The sequence below is a fragment of the Colobus angolensis genome, unplaced genomic scaffold, assembly GCF_000951035.1.
Source record: "Colobus angolensis palliatus isolate OR3802 unplaced genomic scaffold, Cang.pa_1.0 Scaffold41, whole genome shotgun sequence".
Lineage (NCBI taxonomy): Eukaryota > Metazoa > Chordata > Mammalia > Primates > Cercopithecidae > Colobus > Colobus angolensis.
Window position 1 is genome coordinate 2,321,702 of NW_012117488.1, and position 19,724 is coordinate 2,341,425.

The 19,724-nt window shown below is 38.5% G+C and overlaps 1 protein-coding gene and 1 pseudogene across 2 annotated transcripts in view; one reads left to right on the top strand and one right to left on the bottom strand.

Annotated features, from left to right (window-relative positions):
- The first annotated feature begins 1,242 nt into the window (after positions 1-1,242).
- The window catches only part of GBP7 (guanylate binding protein 7), a 45,170-nt gene continuing 26,688 nt past the window's right edge, over positions 1,243-19,724 (top strand). Inside the window, exons 1-3 of the mRNA XM_011956054.1 lie at positions 1,243-1,356; positions 5,351-5,559; positions 14,389-14,516. Of these exons, the coding sequence (XP_011811444.1) occupies positions 5,370-5,559; positions 14,389-14,516 (318 nt within the window). The 5' untranslated portion in view covers positions 1,243-1,356; positions 5,351-5,369. The remainder of the gene's footprint in view (positions 1,357-5,350; positions 5,560-14,388; positions 14,517-19,724) is intronic.
- LOC105521756 lies at positions 9,752-11,136 on the bottom strand (annotated as a pseudogene). Its single transcript, XR_001003320.1, has one exon. The product of XR_001003320.1 is annotated as an isocitrate dehydrogenase [NAD] subunit alpha, mitochondrial pseudogene (transcript).

Below are 19,724 nucleotides of genomic sequence, written 5' to 3' on the forward strand. Positions count from 1 at the left end.
ATTCACAAAGATTCAATTTTGCCTGGGGCTATTTTTTGTTTGCCTGATATAAACAATAGATTTTATTGCTTAGAAAAAGCAGGTGATTTCCTAGCATTAGCTCTGTTTTGAAATAACCTGCCTTACTTTCACTTTCAATCTCATCAATATTCACACACACAAACACACACACACACACACACACACACACACACACACACACACACACAGGTCTTACTCTCTGCTCTCCATTTCTCTCTCTTTCTTCCCCTTTTCCCACCTTCCTCTCTTTTAGAGACAATATGCCATAGAGAATCAATGTGATTTTAATCAAATGGATTTTCAAGTTTGAATCTCACTCAATTACTTGCTACCTTGGTGTGTAGCTCAATGGCTTTAGTTAGACATATTAATTACCCATTTTCTGATTATTTTTCCCCCTTGGACAATGGGGATAATAAACACCCTTTATCTTGAGGTATTTTGATATTTAAAATGGTATGTGTAAAGAATATGGCCTATAATGGAACTGATGAGGAGAAAACATTGTTACTGTACACTAAGCAAACACAGAGGTATTTTAATGAAGTGATTGACAGGAAGACTTCTTGAGCCCAAATCTTATTTAGTAGCTCTGTAATTGTAACAAATTATTAAATCTCTCTTTTAACATTGTGGTAAAAGTATTCGTGATAAGAATACAATGGGATAATCTATGTAAACAAAATGGGTACTGTCTTCATTATTATTAAATGTTAAGTGCCAAGACCTGAGTTAGGTGCTAATAATTCAAACATGTATAAGACGTGGACATTCCCTCAGAGCACTTACAGTCCTCATTTCTAAATGCAAATAATGAGGTTCATTTTAAAAGAGTCTAATATTCAAGCGAATTGAACCTAAATAATATTATATTAAGCTTTCTCATTCCTGCACTTCTCAACGTGGCCCACAAACATGAGATGAATGTCATTATTTTAAATGATTCAATGAAGTTTTTTTTAAATAATTGCAAGCTGTCTCTAAGATCTCTTCCAATAATAAAATTGGAAGATTCTGTTTGAGAAATTATGTCAAATCCTCTCACTAGCGCAGCTGTCAGCAATTTCTTTTATCGTTGCTAAATCACCGACTGTCATATTACTCTATTTATTTGCAGAGGTTGCGTTGCTTTTTACACGTATAAATACAGGTCTCTAGAAAGTCTGGAAAGCCCCATGACATTGGAGAGGTAAGGTAAAAGTCCAAAGTTCCAGCAAGAAAAAAAGAGGGAGAAAGCAGTGCAGCCAAATTCAGAACTAAAGAGAAGAGAATAAAGACTCTTAACTTTCTCATTGAAACTGCCTTCTTACCAACTCCAGAGGATCTCTACTCTGGGTAAGACTAGGACTTATAAGGATTTTGTGATTTATAAGGATCCATTAGTTTTCTCTAAGTTGACCATCCCCAAGATATGCAGCAGTTGAGCCAAATGCAGGATACAAGTCTAGATGAAATCCTGGCCTTAGGTGACTGCATGTACCTTAGTGTGCTCTAATTCCTGCCGTGTCAAATTAGGCTTCAGTAGAGGTGGAACAGATATTCAGAGAAGCTAATGTTCTAAGATTGTTATTTCTTTTCTGGCACCATCTTAAATTACCGTCATCTTTAAATATCTGCCTAATAGACTCTGTCACTTTCTTTATTGCCAACATTTATAGCTACAGGTAAATGAAGGTAGGTAACTTGGGATCTGCAAAAAGAGGAAACACATTATTATAATGGAGGAGCTTATAACATCTTTATGCCACCACCTTTTCTGAGCCAATGATTGATTGATTCCTATTTTATGGTAGCATAGTACATGCTGTGGAATTGGACAGACCCATACTGTGTTTTCACTCATCTTCCATAGATACCCAATCTTTTTAGTTTCTGGCTTGCCCTTCTTGCTTGCCAACAGATCCTGTAGGCCATTGCTATAAGAGGAAATGGGTCATGATCACAGAAAAATAAACGGCGTTTTTGCCATCTTCTGCTGAAGTGATGGGAAGCCAGATAATTAAATAGAAGCCTCCAGTGGAACAAGTCAGAAGTAACCAACTCTATAGTGGAAGCAACCACTCTTTATTACAGGATAAAAATGAAAACTATAGTATCTATCATCTATATTTGCTTGTATCTTAAAGAGATTATATATTTTGCATCATGATCACATAAGTTATAAGGATTGAGATATTCAACTTAAAAACATAAAATTAAAGCATTACTAGAAGAAGGCTGTTCACTCCTTTTAACTTTACAAAATTATCAAAATATTTAATTTATCAAGTCCTGGATAAAGATAGCAAGATTACAATTGTGCACATGCTACTCTCTATACGGCAGAGATCAGACAAAAAACAAGCCATGGTTTTTCAAAGAATGTTTCCTGGTGTGACTTCATTACATGAAATAATTAAAAACAATATGCAGACTGATATACATGGAGGTAATAAAGAATCAATCTTAAAATGCAGAGAATTCAAAATCTGGTAACATGTTTGAGTCAAAAATCAACAGATAAGTGTCAGGTGCGAACTATCAGGCTTGCATGAATGATGTGTGAATGCTGATGCACAGTGAAAGGAGGAAGTCATTGGGTAACCTGAGTCCCACAGTCTGATCAGACCCTGCCCACAGAGGGGCTTGGAAGAAATCAGGACCAAGGATGGGTTAGAATGGTATCTATGTTTCAAAATATGTAGATATGTGTGATGCAATGTTCCCTAGATGAAAATTACTATTACTATACACATGAGTTCAGCGAGCTCAACTTTGTTCAATCCAAAGATCTAAATGTGAACATGAAAAGCTTCCAAAGGAAATTTTGTAATTAAGTCAGAAGAGTAAGCGGGGCACCTCGGAAAAATTCCATCTTCTGGAAAATGACATACAAGATGAGCTGGTGGGAATGCAACCTTGTACAACCTTCTGTAGAGGAACTGGGCAATATCTACAAAATTATATACTCTCATCTTTTGACCAAGCAATCCTGTTGGTAGGAATCTATCCTGAAATTACTCCTGTAACAATATAAAAATACACATGCATAAAGTTAGCAGAGTTATTCATTGCAACATTGTTTGTAATTGCAAAATATTTGAGACAATCCAAATGCCCATACATTGAAGAGTGATTGAATAAACTGGGGTATAATCCACATAAAGGAGTAGATACATGTTAAAAGGATTTTCAAAGCTTTCTATGAACAGATGTGGTGGGATTTCCAAATTTCTATATGATATGATCTTCATGTTAGAAAATGTGAAAAAGAAAATATGTACATTCTCATTTGTGGAAAGAAAATCCAAGAAGGGTAAACCAGAAACTAACAAGAGTGAGTATCTATGGAGGATGGGTTGTAATGTGGTAGAAAGAATAGAAGACCAGTGCAATGGGAGTATAGTGGTAAGATGAAGGAAAAGTGACACTTCTCTGACTGTAACTTTTTGAAAAGCTCTGAATTTAAGAACCATGTTGTTTCACAAACTCAGAAAATAAATCATACTTAAAATCAGCTAAGAGACCAAGATGTGAGGGAGGCCAAAATGAAACAGAAACAGTAACAAATATAACTAATTGTTTTACAAATGAATAATTTAACCATACTGAAGAAGGTGGAGAAGGAAAAAACTAACCTAAGCAACTTTGAAGTGCAATGTTTTGAGTGTGTATATAAGACTAAAGACCAAAAGAACTGTACACTAATAATTTTCTGTAGTAAGTAAATTTATTTTTCCACAGACTTATTATCAATTTTGATACCACTATATGAATATACTAGGATTGAGCAAGGAAACAAATGTATTACGTATTAGGAGACCAAAGTCTACCTTATTTAGAGAAAATAGTTTAAAAAGGAAAGTCAAAAGCTTGAATGAGCTCAGATGTGTTGGATTGGAACTGGAAATATCAACAGAATCTCAAGCTTTATGACAGAAATGTACAAATACAAATAAATATAGATGCGTGCTAGTATACATACATATATTTCTCAAATTTGCCCCTGAGTGGGTCTAGAAATAATTAACACACCTAGAGAGATATCTTGGTGTCAAAATACCATTATCCAATGAAAGAAACCAAAGATACTGGGAGAAATGGTGGATTCTAGGGATAAAGCAGGAAAAATGCAGATATGTTTTCTAGAATACGTTGTGAAGCCAAAAAGAAAAGAAACACTGAAAATATGATGGAAGCATGTGAAAAAGGAAAAGAAAAAAAAAATGGATCCAGCTTGAAGAAACTCTCAATGATGAAATCTAGGACAAGTTGAGTAACAAAATAAATATTGATTGTAAAGTATTGAAACCCTCAGAGTAAAACTAATATCTCTGAGTCTGCATTGATACAAGTAAATGATTAAATGAGCAAACAAAATAAAGAAGGAACAGCCCTTGCTCATGGTAGAACTCCAGTTAATAGACAGAAAGAATGACTATAATAGAAAATCTATTTAGTCAAACACCACAAAAAGAATCATCAATAAAAACTAAAAGTAGTGGCTGAGAAAACAACAACAAAATATGATGTGATTGTATTTGCATAGTCTCCAAACTGTTTCTCAAGATGGAAAGTTTTTAGTGACGAAGTGGCACATAACTCTTTACCCTGGAGAAATCTGAAATCTGGCAGCAAGCACTTTAACCAAGTGATCAAAGTGAAGGTCGCAGCACCAGAAAAAGTCATGTCAACATCATGAATCCCTTAATACAAGACACTGAAAATGGCAGAACATCACTTCTGTGACATTTGCAAAAAAAAAAAAAAAAAAAAAGCATAACTTCAATCAATGAGGAAACATCAGAAAACTCCAAAGTGAAGGATATTCCTCAAAATCAAAGGCCAGTACTATTCTAAAATGTCAAAGACATGAAAGACAAAAAAAGAATAAGGAACTATCAAAGATGCAAGAACACTACAGAAACATAATGACTAAATCCAATGAGGGATCCTGGATTGGATCGTGAAGCAGGACATTAGTGGGAAACTGGTGAAATGTCAATAAGGAGTGTAAATTAGTTATCATTGTATCAATGTTAAAATCCTGGTTTCAGTAATTGCATCATGGTTATGTAAAATATTAACATTAGGGGAAGCCAGGGAAATGGTATATGGGCACTCTTCATACCTATCATGCATCTTTTCTATAAGTGTGTTTCAAAATTAAATTATTTTAAAAGGCAGTCAGTGGCCCAGTCCATAGGACAGCCTTAAAGGGCCACAGGTCTTCTTAGAAATGCACAAGAAACAATGTTCAAGAATAATAAATAAAAATGTATGCCCTATTGTAGAATTCAGCTCAATTGACTGACCAGACATTACTTTCTGCTTCATTTTTCCCTTGCAGACAAAGGAACAGTCTGAACATGGCATCAGAGATCCACATGCCAGGCCCAGTATGCCTCATTGAAAACACTAAAGGGCATCTGGTGGTGAATCCAGAAGCTCTGGAGATCCTGTCTGCCATTACACAGCCTGTAGCAGTGGTGGCAATTGTGGGCCTCTACCGCACAGGCAAATCCTACCTGATGAACAAGCTGGCTGGGAAGAACAAAGGTGAGTGGCATCAGCAAAGCATGGATGAGTCCCATCTGTCCAGTTACACAGTCAGTATCCAGTTTGAAGATGGGATGAAAGAAAGTTAGTGTTGGGGATAAATATTGATAGCTGACTTTGAATTCATCGGCGAACTCTTTGCATTCACTCTGGAGGATTGGAGTCAACTGACTCTTCCCACTTTGCCTTTATCTTCATGTTTCATATATAAATAAGCTATTAATTAAAAAATTAAATAATAATGCATTATTAAATATTTACTAAAATATTTATGTAGTAATAGCAAGTTTCCACAGAACTTTAAGATAAAATGAATGCTTCAATACATATTGGATATTCTAATTTCTCTATTTTTTTGTAATTAAGGTCACTATTGGTTATAATTTATCTCTTTTACATGAGGCTGTAGTGTCAGGGACTCAGTGTGGCTTATAAAGCACCAAGTTACCAGTCAGAAGCCTGATGTTAAAGTGTAGTTTGTATGTCTTTCTAACTAAGCCAATCAGTTACTATTTCTACTCTTCATTTTCATCATTCAGGAAATGAATAATTTGAGTACCATATCTTGAGTTCCTCTGTCAACTCAAAATAACAACAGATAGTCACTCTCCAAAGAAATGAATATATTCAGGAATAAGTACAGGATTTGTAAATTCTGGAAATGCGTATAACAAATCATAAGTTCATCTGGAAATGTTAAGGCAGTGAGAAACTTTTAAAGGCAAAAAGGAGACATATATGCCAGTTGATGTAAAATAGTTCACTGGTTTACAGGATCATATTGCAGGTGAGGACATGTGCATTGGCTGCTGCTTGAGAGAGTTTTATGGAGAGAGCCCTGACTGCAGGGACCCTGATGGCAGCAAGTAAGGCCACTTGCAAGATTGTGGTTAGGACTGGCTATTACTGGAAGTACAGAAGTAGCCTTTGATGCAAGGCTGTAGTTTGGCAATGTCCTAATGGCAATTTCCACAAGAAAGTATACATGAAAGCCCTTCCTTCATGAACTCCTGACTCCGTTTTGTTAGGGTTTGGCATAAGTGACTCCATTTTGCTTCTGACAACTTTTGCAGTTCCCCCTTTGATCAAGACCTTTCTCTGAAAGCATCTCTGATCAATCATCCTGTGGTTATGTATTATGTGTTCCTCAGTGCTTGGATGCACTTGATTTGGTTGGTTTGTTCCCAAATCAGTCCCAAGTGATTGGTGACTGGGAGTCAGTTTCAAAACACTTTTAGCCACCTTTGAGCAACAAAGATGTTTGGAAGGAGTGGGTTTCAGGCTAATTCTCCCTGGAATTCATTATGAAGTCAATTTTTTCAATTCCACATTTTCAGCATATCCTTTAAGTGCTGAGCCAGCATTCTTATCTCAGGAGTGTCATTTCTGCACAAGTCAGACAGGTAACAGGTACAAAGCTGAAAGAAAATAATGCAAAGCAAAACCAACAGGAGCATAACAAATTCATTTTGGACGATGGTTCTGAACCAAGAGCTCAATTAAACAAATTAAAAGACCATGTGGGACTGGGTAAGATTTGTTATAGGCATTGGGTCTTTTACATAGTTTGGTTAGTGATTCTATTATTTAGTATCTCATGACTTGGTTAAATTAAAGCCGAGAGTGCTAACTCTGTAAAAAGGGATCACTGGTACAATTTGAACAAAAAGTTGTGTTAAGAATATCACCAAAGTTATTCACTACATGGAAGAAAGCATCTCTTAGATCATGTAAAGATTTGGGATTGGCATGACAGATCCAACATTCCATCAAGTACCCACAAAAGCTGATGATTATGAAATTATAACTATGGCATTATCCTGTCAAATGAAAAAGAAGGCACAAGCAAAGAAAATTTAAGAAGGATAATAGTCTCATTTTTGTAAGTATTGTTCTATCATTCTTAGAAAAAGCTGTCCACAGCATGAAACCATCAACTTCTCATGCTGGTTTACACACTAAATGTCTTTGGGTATGGCATTGAGTGGTTTGGTGAACTTTCTGTGTGGCCTAAACATGAGACATGAGACTCATCCCTTGAAATTTACATTGAGTTGTGTAGCTTTAGTGTACAGAGCTTCAGGAACAGAGCAGATTTTTATTTTATCAATTCCAGGCCAGAAAATTGGGTTGGACGAACCTAGAAGAATTGAAAATTTAGTCCAGGTTGTAGATAAATAACAATAAACTCAAAAGCAATGCATAGGGCTGCAATCTAATAGCAGATGAAGTATAGTTTTCCTTTTTTAATCATAAATTTTCTCCTTTTTAATCAAAAAGTTTACAGTTTTTACCAAGATAAGGCTTCTTTGTTTGCAGAATAAATTTAACCTCATCAAACAAAGCCTGATTACACAAGTACAGCAAGAATCATCAAGAGACTCTTTTATGTTTGCTTTGTTGACCCTTTAAGCCAATTAAATAGAGCCCTTTCACATATATTGTAAGCCAATTAAATAGAGCTCTTTCACATATCTTGGAAGAAAATTATTACAAACACAAAACATGCAAACATAAATACATACACAAGCAAAGATCACAGAGTTTTCCACAGAGGACAGCTAAATCCAAGCTATTTTTCTGAAAAAATAGAATAAGTTAAAGTTACTTGCTCAAATGGCTAACCTTTGAGATTTTTCATTTGACTTTAACTGTTAATTCTGTGGAGGCTATGGACTAAATTTGGGGTAAACTGCAGTTTCCACAACAGTTTTTTTTTTTGTTTTTTTTTTAAATTTGAGGCTGAGTTTTGCTCTTGTTGCCCAGGCTGGAGTGCAATGGCACGATCTCAGCTCATTGCAACCTCCGCCTCCCGGGTTCAAGTGATTCTCCTGCCTGGGATTACAGGAGCCTGCCACTACGCCCAGCTAATTTTGTGTGTGTGTGTGTTTTAATAGAGACGGAGTTTCTCCATGTTGGTCAGGCTCCTCTTGAACTCCCGATCTCAGGTGACCCGCCCGCCTCAGCCTCCCAAAATGCCAGGATTACAGGTGTGCGCCACCACGTAATGTTATCCAAGGGCCAAAGGAGGCCATGAGTTGTCTTTGGTAGTGGGGCCAGAGGGTAACTGTTCGTGAAAATAGTGAGTGTATGAAGATTTAAGAAAATCATGCTGCAGTGGAGGATAAGGGAGAGGAAGGCAGGAAGGGAAAGGAGATGCCTGAAGGTCAAAAGATGAGCCCAAGCCCAAGCCCAACCTCAAGCCCCAGCACGGCACAATTTTGTGAATTAACTCAGGCTGAGTTGCCTCCAATCTTTGGAATGTCATCTTATACTGGTAATGCTGAGGCAGAGGGCAGTAATTGGTGCTTTGGGATAGCAATAGGGACAGTTGCTGAAATACAAACTTAATAGCATCCCAAGTTCCTCAATTGCAGCCAAAATAACATATGTTCAGGCCTTTCGGTAGTATCACCCCCAAAACTACCAGCTGTAGTGTGGTCCATTCCCAGACAGCAACATGCAAGAATAAGTTTACAATACACTCAGCCCTTCTGGCTTAAAATCAGGGGCTCAGAGGCTGTGACAACTCATGATGCTGAAAATGCCTCCAATGAAAATGAAGTACTAGCTCTCTGCTTCATTAAAACCTCTTGGAAAGAATATTAAATCTCAAGACAGCAAAATAATTGAACGCACAATACATTTTGTGTGTCTTTGTATCCAATATATTACCTTTGTCTTATTAATAAAAATTATATCTCTCGTTACATATTTCTTGGATGTGAAGTTTTTATTCATACTCAGTAATTTCTGTGAAGGACAAATCTGTCTTTATTTTCAATTTCATTTAGAAATATACCACATTCACTCTTTTTGATGTGAACTTTCCCAGGAAATTTCTCTTGTGCCCATTTAGTTTTATAAGAGCATCATTTTGTGCCATTAAATCAATATCCTGTTTTATTTCCATTACGTTTTTCAAAAACCAAAGAAAACAAGGTTTTTCTTTAAAAGTTTGACATTTTCTCTTGTTAATTCTGTGTCCTGATATTTACAGCTGAAGAGAAACTATTTTAACTTAAGTGTAAGATGGTTTAGAATAACAAATGATTCGGGAGGCTGAGGCAGGAGAATGGCATAAACCCGAGAGGCGGAGCTTGCAGTGAACTGAGATCCAGCCACAGCACTCCAGCCAGCCTGGGTGACAGAGCAAGACTCCATCTCAAAAAAAAAAAAAGAATAGCAAATGATACAGTCCACTCAGAGTTTACAAAAAAAACATTTACCAGGTAGACACTTAATAAACAAAATAAGCACTTGGAGAAAGTTCTTTGAAAACAGACCTAGAGACATCCACCTGCATGCATCTTTTGCACAGATTTTGTTAAGAAAAGGCTAGATCTAAAAATGTATTGTCAAGAAACAAGTAAACCAAAGCATACATACGTAGGTATTCTAAACATAGGTTTATGTGGGGTCCATTTAGAGTGACTGATGCAAATACCAGTTGCAGAAGCGTTAATCTAAATCTTTTACTCTGCGACAGATTTCCTCTGTGAAGTCTGAGCATTTTGCATTGCCTCCCAAATCTTTTGTCAACCTCTTTCCATCCTTAATCGTAGCAAAACACGCGGCCTCAATTCTTGCAGCATGGTCAAAAAGTCCCATGTGGCGCAACATCAACACAGAACTGAGCAGGAGGGCTGTGGGATTCGCCATGTCCTTGCCTGCAATGTCTACAGGCGTCCCATGAATGGACTCAAAAATTGCAACCCCATTGGCTCCAATGTTGCCACTTGGTGTCACACCAAGACCTCCGATCAGTCCTGCACACAGGTCACTAAGAATGTCTCCATACAAATTTGGCATAACAAGAACATCAAACTGGGAAGGATCTTGTACCATATTCAAATATACTGTATCAAGGTACATCTCGTTAAATTTAATATCTTTACAGTTTTCTGCAACTTCCCTGCATTTTTGTAGAAAACGCCCATCTAACATCCGCATGATGTTGGCTTTGTGCACCGCCATGACATTGTTCCGGTGGTTGTTCCAGGCATACTCAAAGGCAAACTCAGCAATGGGCTTCCTCGCCCCCTCGGTGATGAGCTTGATACTCTGCACAACTCCATCAACGATCACATGCTCAATTCCACTGTATTCTCCTTCTGTGTTCTCCCGAATGGGCACAACATTTACAGCGGTGTAAGGGGTTTTATAGCCTTCGATAGAGACACACGGTCGGACATTTGTGTAAAGGTCAAATGTTTTGCACAGAGGTAAATTCATAGATGGGTGACCGGCTGCTACTGGGGTCTTCAAAGGGCCTTTCAAGCCCATCTTGTTCTTATTCATGGGCTCTTAAGCCTCCGAAGGGATCATCCACTTTCCTCCAGGTCCTTGAATGGCAGTGATGTTCTGCTCCTCCCACTGAACAGGTGTTTAGGCAGCATCAAAAATCTTCATAACTGCAGCTGAAATTTCTGGGCCAATACCATCCCCTGGAATTAAAGTTACTGGCTGAGCAACACCAGTAAAACCTCTGGTCACCTGTTTTGGGTTGTGGAATGCCCCCAGCAGTGGAGAGACCTTGGAGATCCACGAGGGTCCAGCCATCGCTTCCCCTCCTGGCTCCACAGAGACCGACCCCTTCCAATTTTAAATGCTCTTCTTAAAATGCAGTTCTTGAAAGTTCATCTGGAATGTTCCACATAATGGCCATTGTAATTCTAAATTACTTTTGGTGTAATTTCCCATCAATTGAGAAGTGTGCATGAGATGGACCATAAATACAGCTGGCTAGAGTCCCAGAAGAAAGATTATTCTGGCATGCCTTTAAATTTGGCTATCTTATTTTGTTTCTCATTAATCTCTGAAGAGAAAAAAATAAAATCCTATGAATCTGGTTGGGAATGTCAGAAGTTTGGACTGGTGTTTTGTTTTACAATGTACCCAGTCCAGGGTATTTGTTTTAGTTGGTAGACAATCATTGCCTTTGTTGTCCAACCCATGACCACATTTTCCCTGTTGCATGGAAATTTTCTTAAGTGTGGCAGAGGCTCTAATGGTAACCTTGCCCATCCATGGCCCATTTACCTTCACACAAAATACTTCATCTTCAGAGACTGGAGTCCCTCATTAATGATAGCACTGCCTTAACTGGTTTAAATTGGTCAACCCATGCCTGCTGTTTGGTACATTTATTTTTCCTCTTGGCAGATGTTCAGAAGTAAGAAAAGACTCAATTCACCAAAATTTTAAATCAGGCAGGCAGACCAAACAAAATGTTAAACCTGGCATGCAGAAGTAAAAAAAAAAAAAAAAAAAAAAGAGTACTCACCAGAAGGACAATGTTCTTATCTCATGAAGGGCTTGCCAGAAAAGACAAAGTCGTTTTTAGGCTAAGAAGGGATTCAAGGCTTTTTATTGAGGTGACCTTATCCAAATAAGATCCTGAACCAGACAAAAAGAAGGGATTTTAACCCAAGGGGAGACTCAACACAGTACAAAAGGTCAGATGTGGAAACGAAGAGATCAAAGGGCTCAGCAAGTGAATACCACTCACGGTTTCAGGAGCTGCTGATCATTCCAAGATGAGCTCACTTTAGTTCCTACTTCTGATGCCAGATTATGTCAAGCTAAAGTAACAATAGAGAAAGTAGCTCTCCAAAGAAATGAGTTTATATAAGAATGAGCAGGGGACCATATGCATAGCAAATTCAGGTATGCACACTCTAATAAATCATAGTTTGGTTGAGACAGTGGGAAACTTTAAAGATAAAAAGGAGAAGTACACGCAGGGTGTTTTGAAACAAAAGTTTATTTGTTTACAGGAGCTTACTCACAGGACTTAATATGTGTACTGGCTGTTGCTAAGAGAGAGTCTTCACAGAAGGGACCCTGATTACAGGGACTCTGATGGCAAGTTAGACCACTTGAAGTTTACAGTTAAGACTGGCTATTACTGGAAAGATGTCCTCAGAATATTAGCCTTTGTTGCGAGGTTGTGTATTGGCAACATCTTCAGTGGCAGTTCCCATCACAGGAAAGTGTTCGTGAGAGCTTTTCCTTCATGGTCTGCTGACTTCATTGCATTCAAGTTTGGCATTTTGATGCTGACAACTTGCACATTTTCAGCCTTTAAAATTCTAGAACTCTTTTACTAGTCCAAGGTATACCTTTTTAATTCCTGCAGTATTCTAATACCTCATGGATTTTCTTAAATATTTTGCTGATTTTTGTCATCATCCATCTGAAGCACTTCAGTGGGTTCCATTATTAACAAATCTGGTCCATTTGGCTACATACTCAGGTGTTCAAAGCACAGATTCCTCAACTAAATTTCAAGATTTTATTCTCACTACTCCACTCCTGGAAACCATTTCAACAGACTATACTAGAGTGGATGCTTTATACTGTCTTTCCATGTCAGAATCTCCTCCATTTGGATATCCTTCTGTTCATGTGGCACCCGCATAAGGAAAAAGAGTCACTACATGAAGATGAGCCCAGCACTTGGACCTCTTGTCTCAGCCCTCTCCCTAATTTTACTTGTGAATGCATGCTTTTGTCTTCCACTTGAGCGTTGCATAAAAATACACAGGTGTCTTAGTCTGTGTCTGCCACTAGGACAAAATACATTACACAGGGTAATTTATAAATAATAAAAACTAATTTCTCACAGATCTGGAGGTTGGGAAGTCCAAGATTAAGGCACAAGGCGATTCAATGTCTAGTGAGGGCTTGTTACTCACAGAGGGGGTTTCCCACTGTCCTCAAATGGCAGAAGGGGCAGAAGGAACAATTAAATTCCCTCAAGGTCTTTTTATATATATATACTTTAAGTCCAGGGATATATGTGCAGAACGTACAAGTTTGTTACATAGGTATACACGTGCCATGGTGATTTGCTGCACCCATCAACCCATCATCTACATTAGGCATTTCTCCTAATGCTATCCCTCCCCTAACCCCACCACCCCTGACAGGCCCCAGCGTGTGATGTTCCCCTCCCTGTGTCCATGTGTTCCCATTGTTCGACCCCCACTTATGAGTGAGAACATGTGGTGTTTGGTCTTCTGTTACTGTGTTAGTTTGCTGAGAATGATGGTTTCCAGCTTCAGCCATGTCCCTGCAAAGGACAGGAACTCATCCCTCAAGGCCTTTTATAAGGGCATTAACTTTATTACTGAGGACATGACCTTTCATGACTTAATCACTTCTGACTTTTTTTTTTTTTCTGAGACGGAGCCTCACTCTGTTGCCAGGCTGGAGTGCAGTGGCGCAATCGCAGCTCACTGCAATCTCTCCGCCTCCTGGGTTCAAGTGATTCCCTGGCCTCAGCCTCCCAAGTAGCTGGGACTACAGGCACGCACCACCATGCCCGGCTAATTTTCTGTATTTTAGTAGAGACAAAGTTTCACCATGTTGGCCAGGATGGTCTCTATCTCCTGACCTCATGATTTATCTGCCTCGAACTCCCAAAGTGTTGGGATTACAGGTCTGAGCCATTGCACCCACCCCACTTCTGACTTCTTAATATCATCACCTTGGGGTTTGGTTTCAGACTTCACTGAAGTTTCAACATATAAATGGGGGATGGAGGGATTAATGTTCAGACCATAGTAACAGGTTTATAGAGTTTACATTAATTCTGTAGTATAACTTATTTGAGCCTATGGTTAGATATGAAGTGAATAGGGGACCCAAGTACCTTCTGAGAAAGTCATTTATATAAATAAAGAGTTGATTGATTTCTTTGCTGAAATGGAAGCAACCCATTTCCCCTGCCGGAAACTTACATTCCTATACGTTTAACCGGTTTAGGCCTTGTCTGCCTGGATTCTGCTGTCACTATATGTTGTTTCTCCTCTTCCCTTGAAGGCTTCCCTCTGGGCTGCACAGTGAAGTCTGAAACCAAAGGCATCTGGATGTGGTGTGTGCCCCACCCCTCTAAGCCAAACCACACCCTGGTCCTTCTGGACACGGAGGGCCTGGGTGATATGGAAAAGGTAAGACAGAGCCATAGAGAAATCTTCTTTACCCTTTGATTCTCTTTTTATGTTTTTATGCATAACATCAATCCAACTTCTCTGGCCTATTCCTGAATCACAAATCTGATTATGGTTACAAAGCTAAATTTCATTTCTGGGAACTTACTTTCTTGGTAAGCTCAAATATTTTGGAGTATTAGTGATAGATCTTCTTATTTTTAATAGTTGGATGAATTATAAAATTTAATAAATAATCACTGCATAGCAGAAGTCTAGGGCTGTGTGCTAAATACAGAATCCTGAATTTCAAAGCTCTATGCTAATCAGCGAACCAGGTAAATGCTCAGAGCCTAGTGGCGAAGACAACATTGTGATCATTTAGAGTGCTTAGATGCTGGAAGTGAGGGCCTAACCCAATGATACAATTTAGGAGAAAGCTTCCTGGAAGAAGCTGTAACCGGTGGGATTAATGGATGCTACTAGTTAGGGTGTGTGGGGTTCGTAGGCTTGAAGGTAGAAATCAGGAAAATAGAGTTTCACTGAAATAATCTATTTTTAAATGCATAGAAAAGCACCAGCTAGCCTGGCATGGTGGCTCACACGTGTAATCCTAGCACTTGGGGAGGCCGAGGTGGGTGGATCATCTGAGGTCAGAAGTTGGAGACCAGCCTGGGCAACATGGTGAAACCCTATCACTACTAAAAATGCAAAAATTAGCCCAGCATGGAGGCAGGTGCCTGTAATCCCAGCTATTCAGGAGGCTGAGGCAGGAGAATCGCTTGGACCCGGGAGGTGGAGGTTGCAGTGAACCGAGATCACGCCACTGCACTCCAGCCTGAGTGACAGAGTGAGACTCCATCTCAAAAAGAAAAAAGAAAAGAAAAGAAAAAGAAAAAGAAAAGAAAACCACCAGCTATACCAGGAACATTTATAAAAGTTTTTGGCCAATTTACAGGGGTAGGCAATGTAGTCATCACTGACTTCTAGAACAGCGTGAGCTAGCCCCACACAAAAATTTGCAAATGGATAATTTTAGATAATTTTGCTTTATAGTATTAGGTGCAGTCTTTTCCTTTATTTATATTAGTCTGAGTATAAATTGAAAATAGAATTAGTCAGAAATGACAGAGGGATGTTACCACTGACACCACATAAATACAATACTATGAAAACCTCCATGCACATAAATTAGACAATCTACACAAAATGGACAAATTTGTTGACAAATACACCCTCTCAAGACTTAACTAGGAAGAAATTGAATCCCTGAACAGACAAATGATGAACTCTGAAATTGAGACATTAATAAATAGCCTACCTACCAAAAAAAAATAATAAAAGCCCAGAAACAGGTGGATTCATAGCTGAATTTATCAGATGTACAAAGAAAAGCTGGTAGCATTCCTACTGAAAACATTCCAAATAATTGAGAAGGAGGCACTCCTCCCTAACTCATTCTATGGGGCCAGCATCATCCTGATACCAAAACCTGGAGAGATACAACAACAAAAGAAGAAAACTGGCCGGGCGCGGTGGCTCAAGCCTGTAATCCCAGCACTTTGGGAGGCCGAGATGGGCGGATCACGAGGTCAGGAGATCGAGACCATCCTGGCTAACATGGTGAAACCCTGTCTCTACTAAAAAATACAAAAATCTAGCCGGGTGAGGTGGCGGGCGCCTGTAGTCCCAGCTACTTGAGAGGCTGAGGCAGGAGAATGGCATGAACCCGGGAGGCAGAGCTTGCAGTGAGCTGAGATCCGGCCACTGCACTCCAGCCTGGGCGACAGAGCGAGACTCCGTCTCAAAAAAAAAAAAAAAAAAAAAGAAGAAAACTTCAGGTCAATATCCTTGATGAGCATCAACGCAAAAATGCTCAACAAAATACAGGCAAACTAAATCCAGCAACACATCAAAAAGCTTATCCACCATGACCAAGTAGGCTTTATCCCTGGAATGCAAGAATGGATCAAGATATGCAAATCAATAAATGTGATTCATCCCATAAACAGAAATAAAGACAAAAACTACACAATTATCTCAATAGATGCAGAAAATGCTTTCAATAAAATTCAAAGTCCATTCACGGTAAAAACTCTCAATAACCTAGGTATTGAAGGAACACAGCTCAAAATGATAAGAGCCATATATGACAAACCCACAGTCAACATCATACTAAATGGGCAAAAGCTGGAAGCATTGCTCTTGAAAACCAGCACAAGACAAGAATGCCCTCTTTCACCACTCCTGTTCAACATGGTATTGGAAGTCTTGGCCAGGGCAATGAGGCAAGAGAAAGAAATAAAGGGCATCCAAATAGGAAAAGAGGAAGTCAAACTATCCCTGTTTGCCAACGACATGATTTTATGTCTGGAAAACCCCACAGTCCCAGCCCAAAAGCTTCTTAAGCTGATAAACAACTTCAGCAAAGTCTCAGGATACAAAATCAATATGCAAAAATAACTAACATCCCTATACACTAACCACAGTCAAGCTGAAAGCCAAATCAGGAACAAACTGCCATTCATAATTTCTACTTAGGAATACAGCTAACTAGGGAGGTAAAAGATCTTTCCAAGGAGAACTACAAACCCACTGCTCCAAGCAATCAGAGATGACACAAATAAAAGGAAAAACATTCCTTTCTCATGGAGAGAAAGAATCAATATTGTTAAAATGACCATATTGCCTAAAAGCAATTTAATAGATTCAATGCTATTCCTATTAAACTACCATTGAGATTATTCACAGAATTAGAAAAAAACTGTTTTTAAAAAATTCATATGGAACCGAAAAAGAACTCAGGCAAAAAATAGCCAAGGCAATTCTAAGCAAAAAGAACAAAGCTGGAGGCATCATGCTACCCGACATCCAACTATACTACAAGGCTACAGTAACCAAAATACATGGAACTGGTACCAAAACAGACACATAGACCAATGGAACAGAACAGATAACCCAGAATTTAAGATTGCACACCTACAACTCTCTGATTTTTGACAAACCTGAAAAAAAAAAAAAAAAGCAATGGGGAAAGGATTCCCTATTCAATAAATGGTGCTGGAATAACAGGCTAGCCATATGCAGAAGATTGAAATTGGACCCCTTCCTTAGACCATATACAAAAGTTAACTCAAGATGGATTAAAGACTTAAATATACAACCCAAAACTATAAAAACCTTGGAAAACCACCTTGACCATATCATTCAGGACATAGGCATGGGCAAAGATGTCATGATGAAGATGCCAAAAAAGCAATTGTAACAAAAGCAAAAATTGACAAATGGGAACTAACTAAACTAAAGAGCTTCTGCACAGCAAAAGAAACCATCAACCGAGTATACAGACAACCTAAAGAATGGGAGAAAACGTTTGCAAACTCTGCATCTGACAAAGGTCTAATATCCAGCATCTTTAAGGAACTTAAACAAATTTACAAAAATAAAAATAAAAAGTGGGCAAAGGACATAAACACTTTTCAAAAGAAGACATATATGCAGCCAACAATCATATGAAAAAAAAGCTTAACATCACTGACCATTGGAGAAACGCAAATCAAAACCACAATACTATCATGATCACACCAGTCAGAATGGCTACTATCAAAAAGTCAAAAAATAACAGATGCTGGCTAGGTTGTAGAGAAATAGGAACACTTATCCATTGTAGGTGGGAGTGTAAATTAGTTAAACCATTGTTGGCGACAGTGTGGCAACTCCTCAAAGACCTAAAGACAGAATCACCATTTGACCTAGCAATGCCATTACTGGATATGTACCCAAAGGACTATAAATTGCTCTATTATAAAGACACATGCACGTGAATATTCATTATGGTGCAATAACAAAGACGTGGCATCAACCTAAAGTCCCATAAATGATAGACTAGATAAAGAAAATGTGGTACATATACACTATGGAATACTATACAATCATAAAAGAAGAACAAGATCATTTGCAGGGTATGGATGGAGCCAGAGGCCATTATCCTTAGCAAACAGGTGCAGGAACAGAAAACCAAATACCACATATTCTCACTTATAAGTGGGAGCTAAATGATGAGAACACATGGACACATGGAGGGAAACAACACACATTGGAGCCTATCAGAAGGTGGACAATGGGAGGAAGGAAAAGATCAGGAAAAATAACTAATAGGTACTTGGCTAAATACCTGAGTGATGAAATAATATATGCAACAAACCTCCATGACACAAGTTTACCTATGTAACAAACCCCTGTTTTGCAGTATGAAAGCCAAAACAAACTAATTCTATTTTTTTCAAAATAAATTTTTTAAGTGTTCATTTTAAGCATTTGGAAAGGAAAGAAAGAAGCCTTTATTGTAACCAAATTAATTCTTTTTTATCCCCTCAATTTCTAATTTTATTTATTTACTAAATACATATAGCACTATGTGCCCAGGCACTGTTCTAAGCACTCTGTAAATAATAACTTGTTTAATCATACAATGACCCTATAAAACATGTACTATTATTATCCCTACCTGTCATATGAGGACACCGAGTAGAGAGAGGTCGAGTAAGTTGCCCATGGTCACACAGCTACCAACGGTCAAGCTGGAATTTCAGCCAGACATCCCATCTGTGAAATCTGTGTTCTTCACTTTTCTTCCTCCCTAAGTGAGAATCTCATTTTAAAATCTTCACAGATGAGGAAGTTAAATTAAATTTTTTTCATTTTTTTTTTTTGTTATACCTTAAGTTCTAGGATACATGTGCACAACGTGCAGGTTTGTTACATATGTATACATGTGCCTTGTTGGTGTGCTGCACCCATTAACATGTCATTTACATTATAACTCCTAATGCTATCCATCCCCCCCTCCCCCCATCCCATGACAGGCCCCAGTGTGTGATGTTACCCACCCTGTGTCCAAGTGTTCTCATTGTTCAATTCCCACCTATGAGCGAGAACATACAGTGTTTGGTTTTCTGTCCTTGCAATAGTTTGCTGAGAATGATGGTTTCCAGCTCCATCCATGTCCCTGAAAAGGACGTGAACTCATCCTTTTTTATGGCCGCATAGTATACCATGGTGTATATATGCCACATTTTCTTAATCCAGTCTATCATTAATGGACACTTGGGGTTGGTTCCAAGTCTTTGCTATTGTGAATAGTGCCACAATGAACATACGTGTGCATGTGTCTTTATAGCAGCATGATTTATAATCCTTTGGGTATATACCCAGTAATGGGGTGGCTGG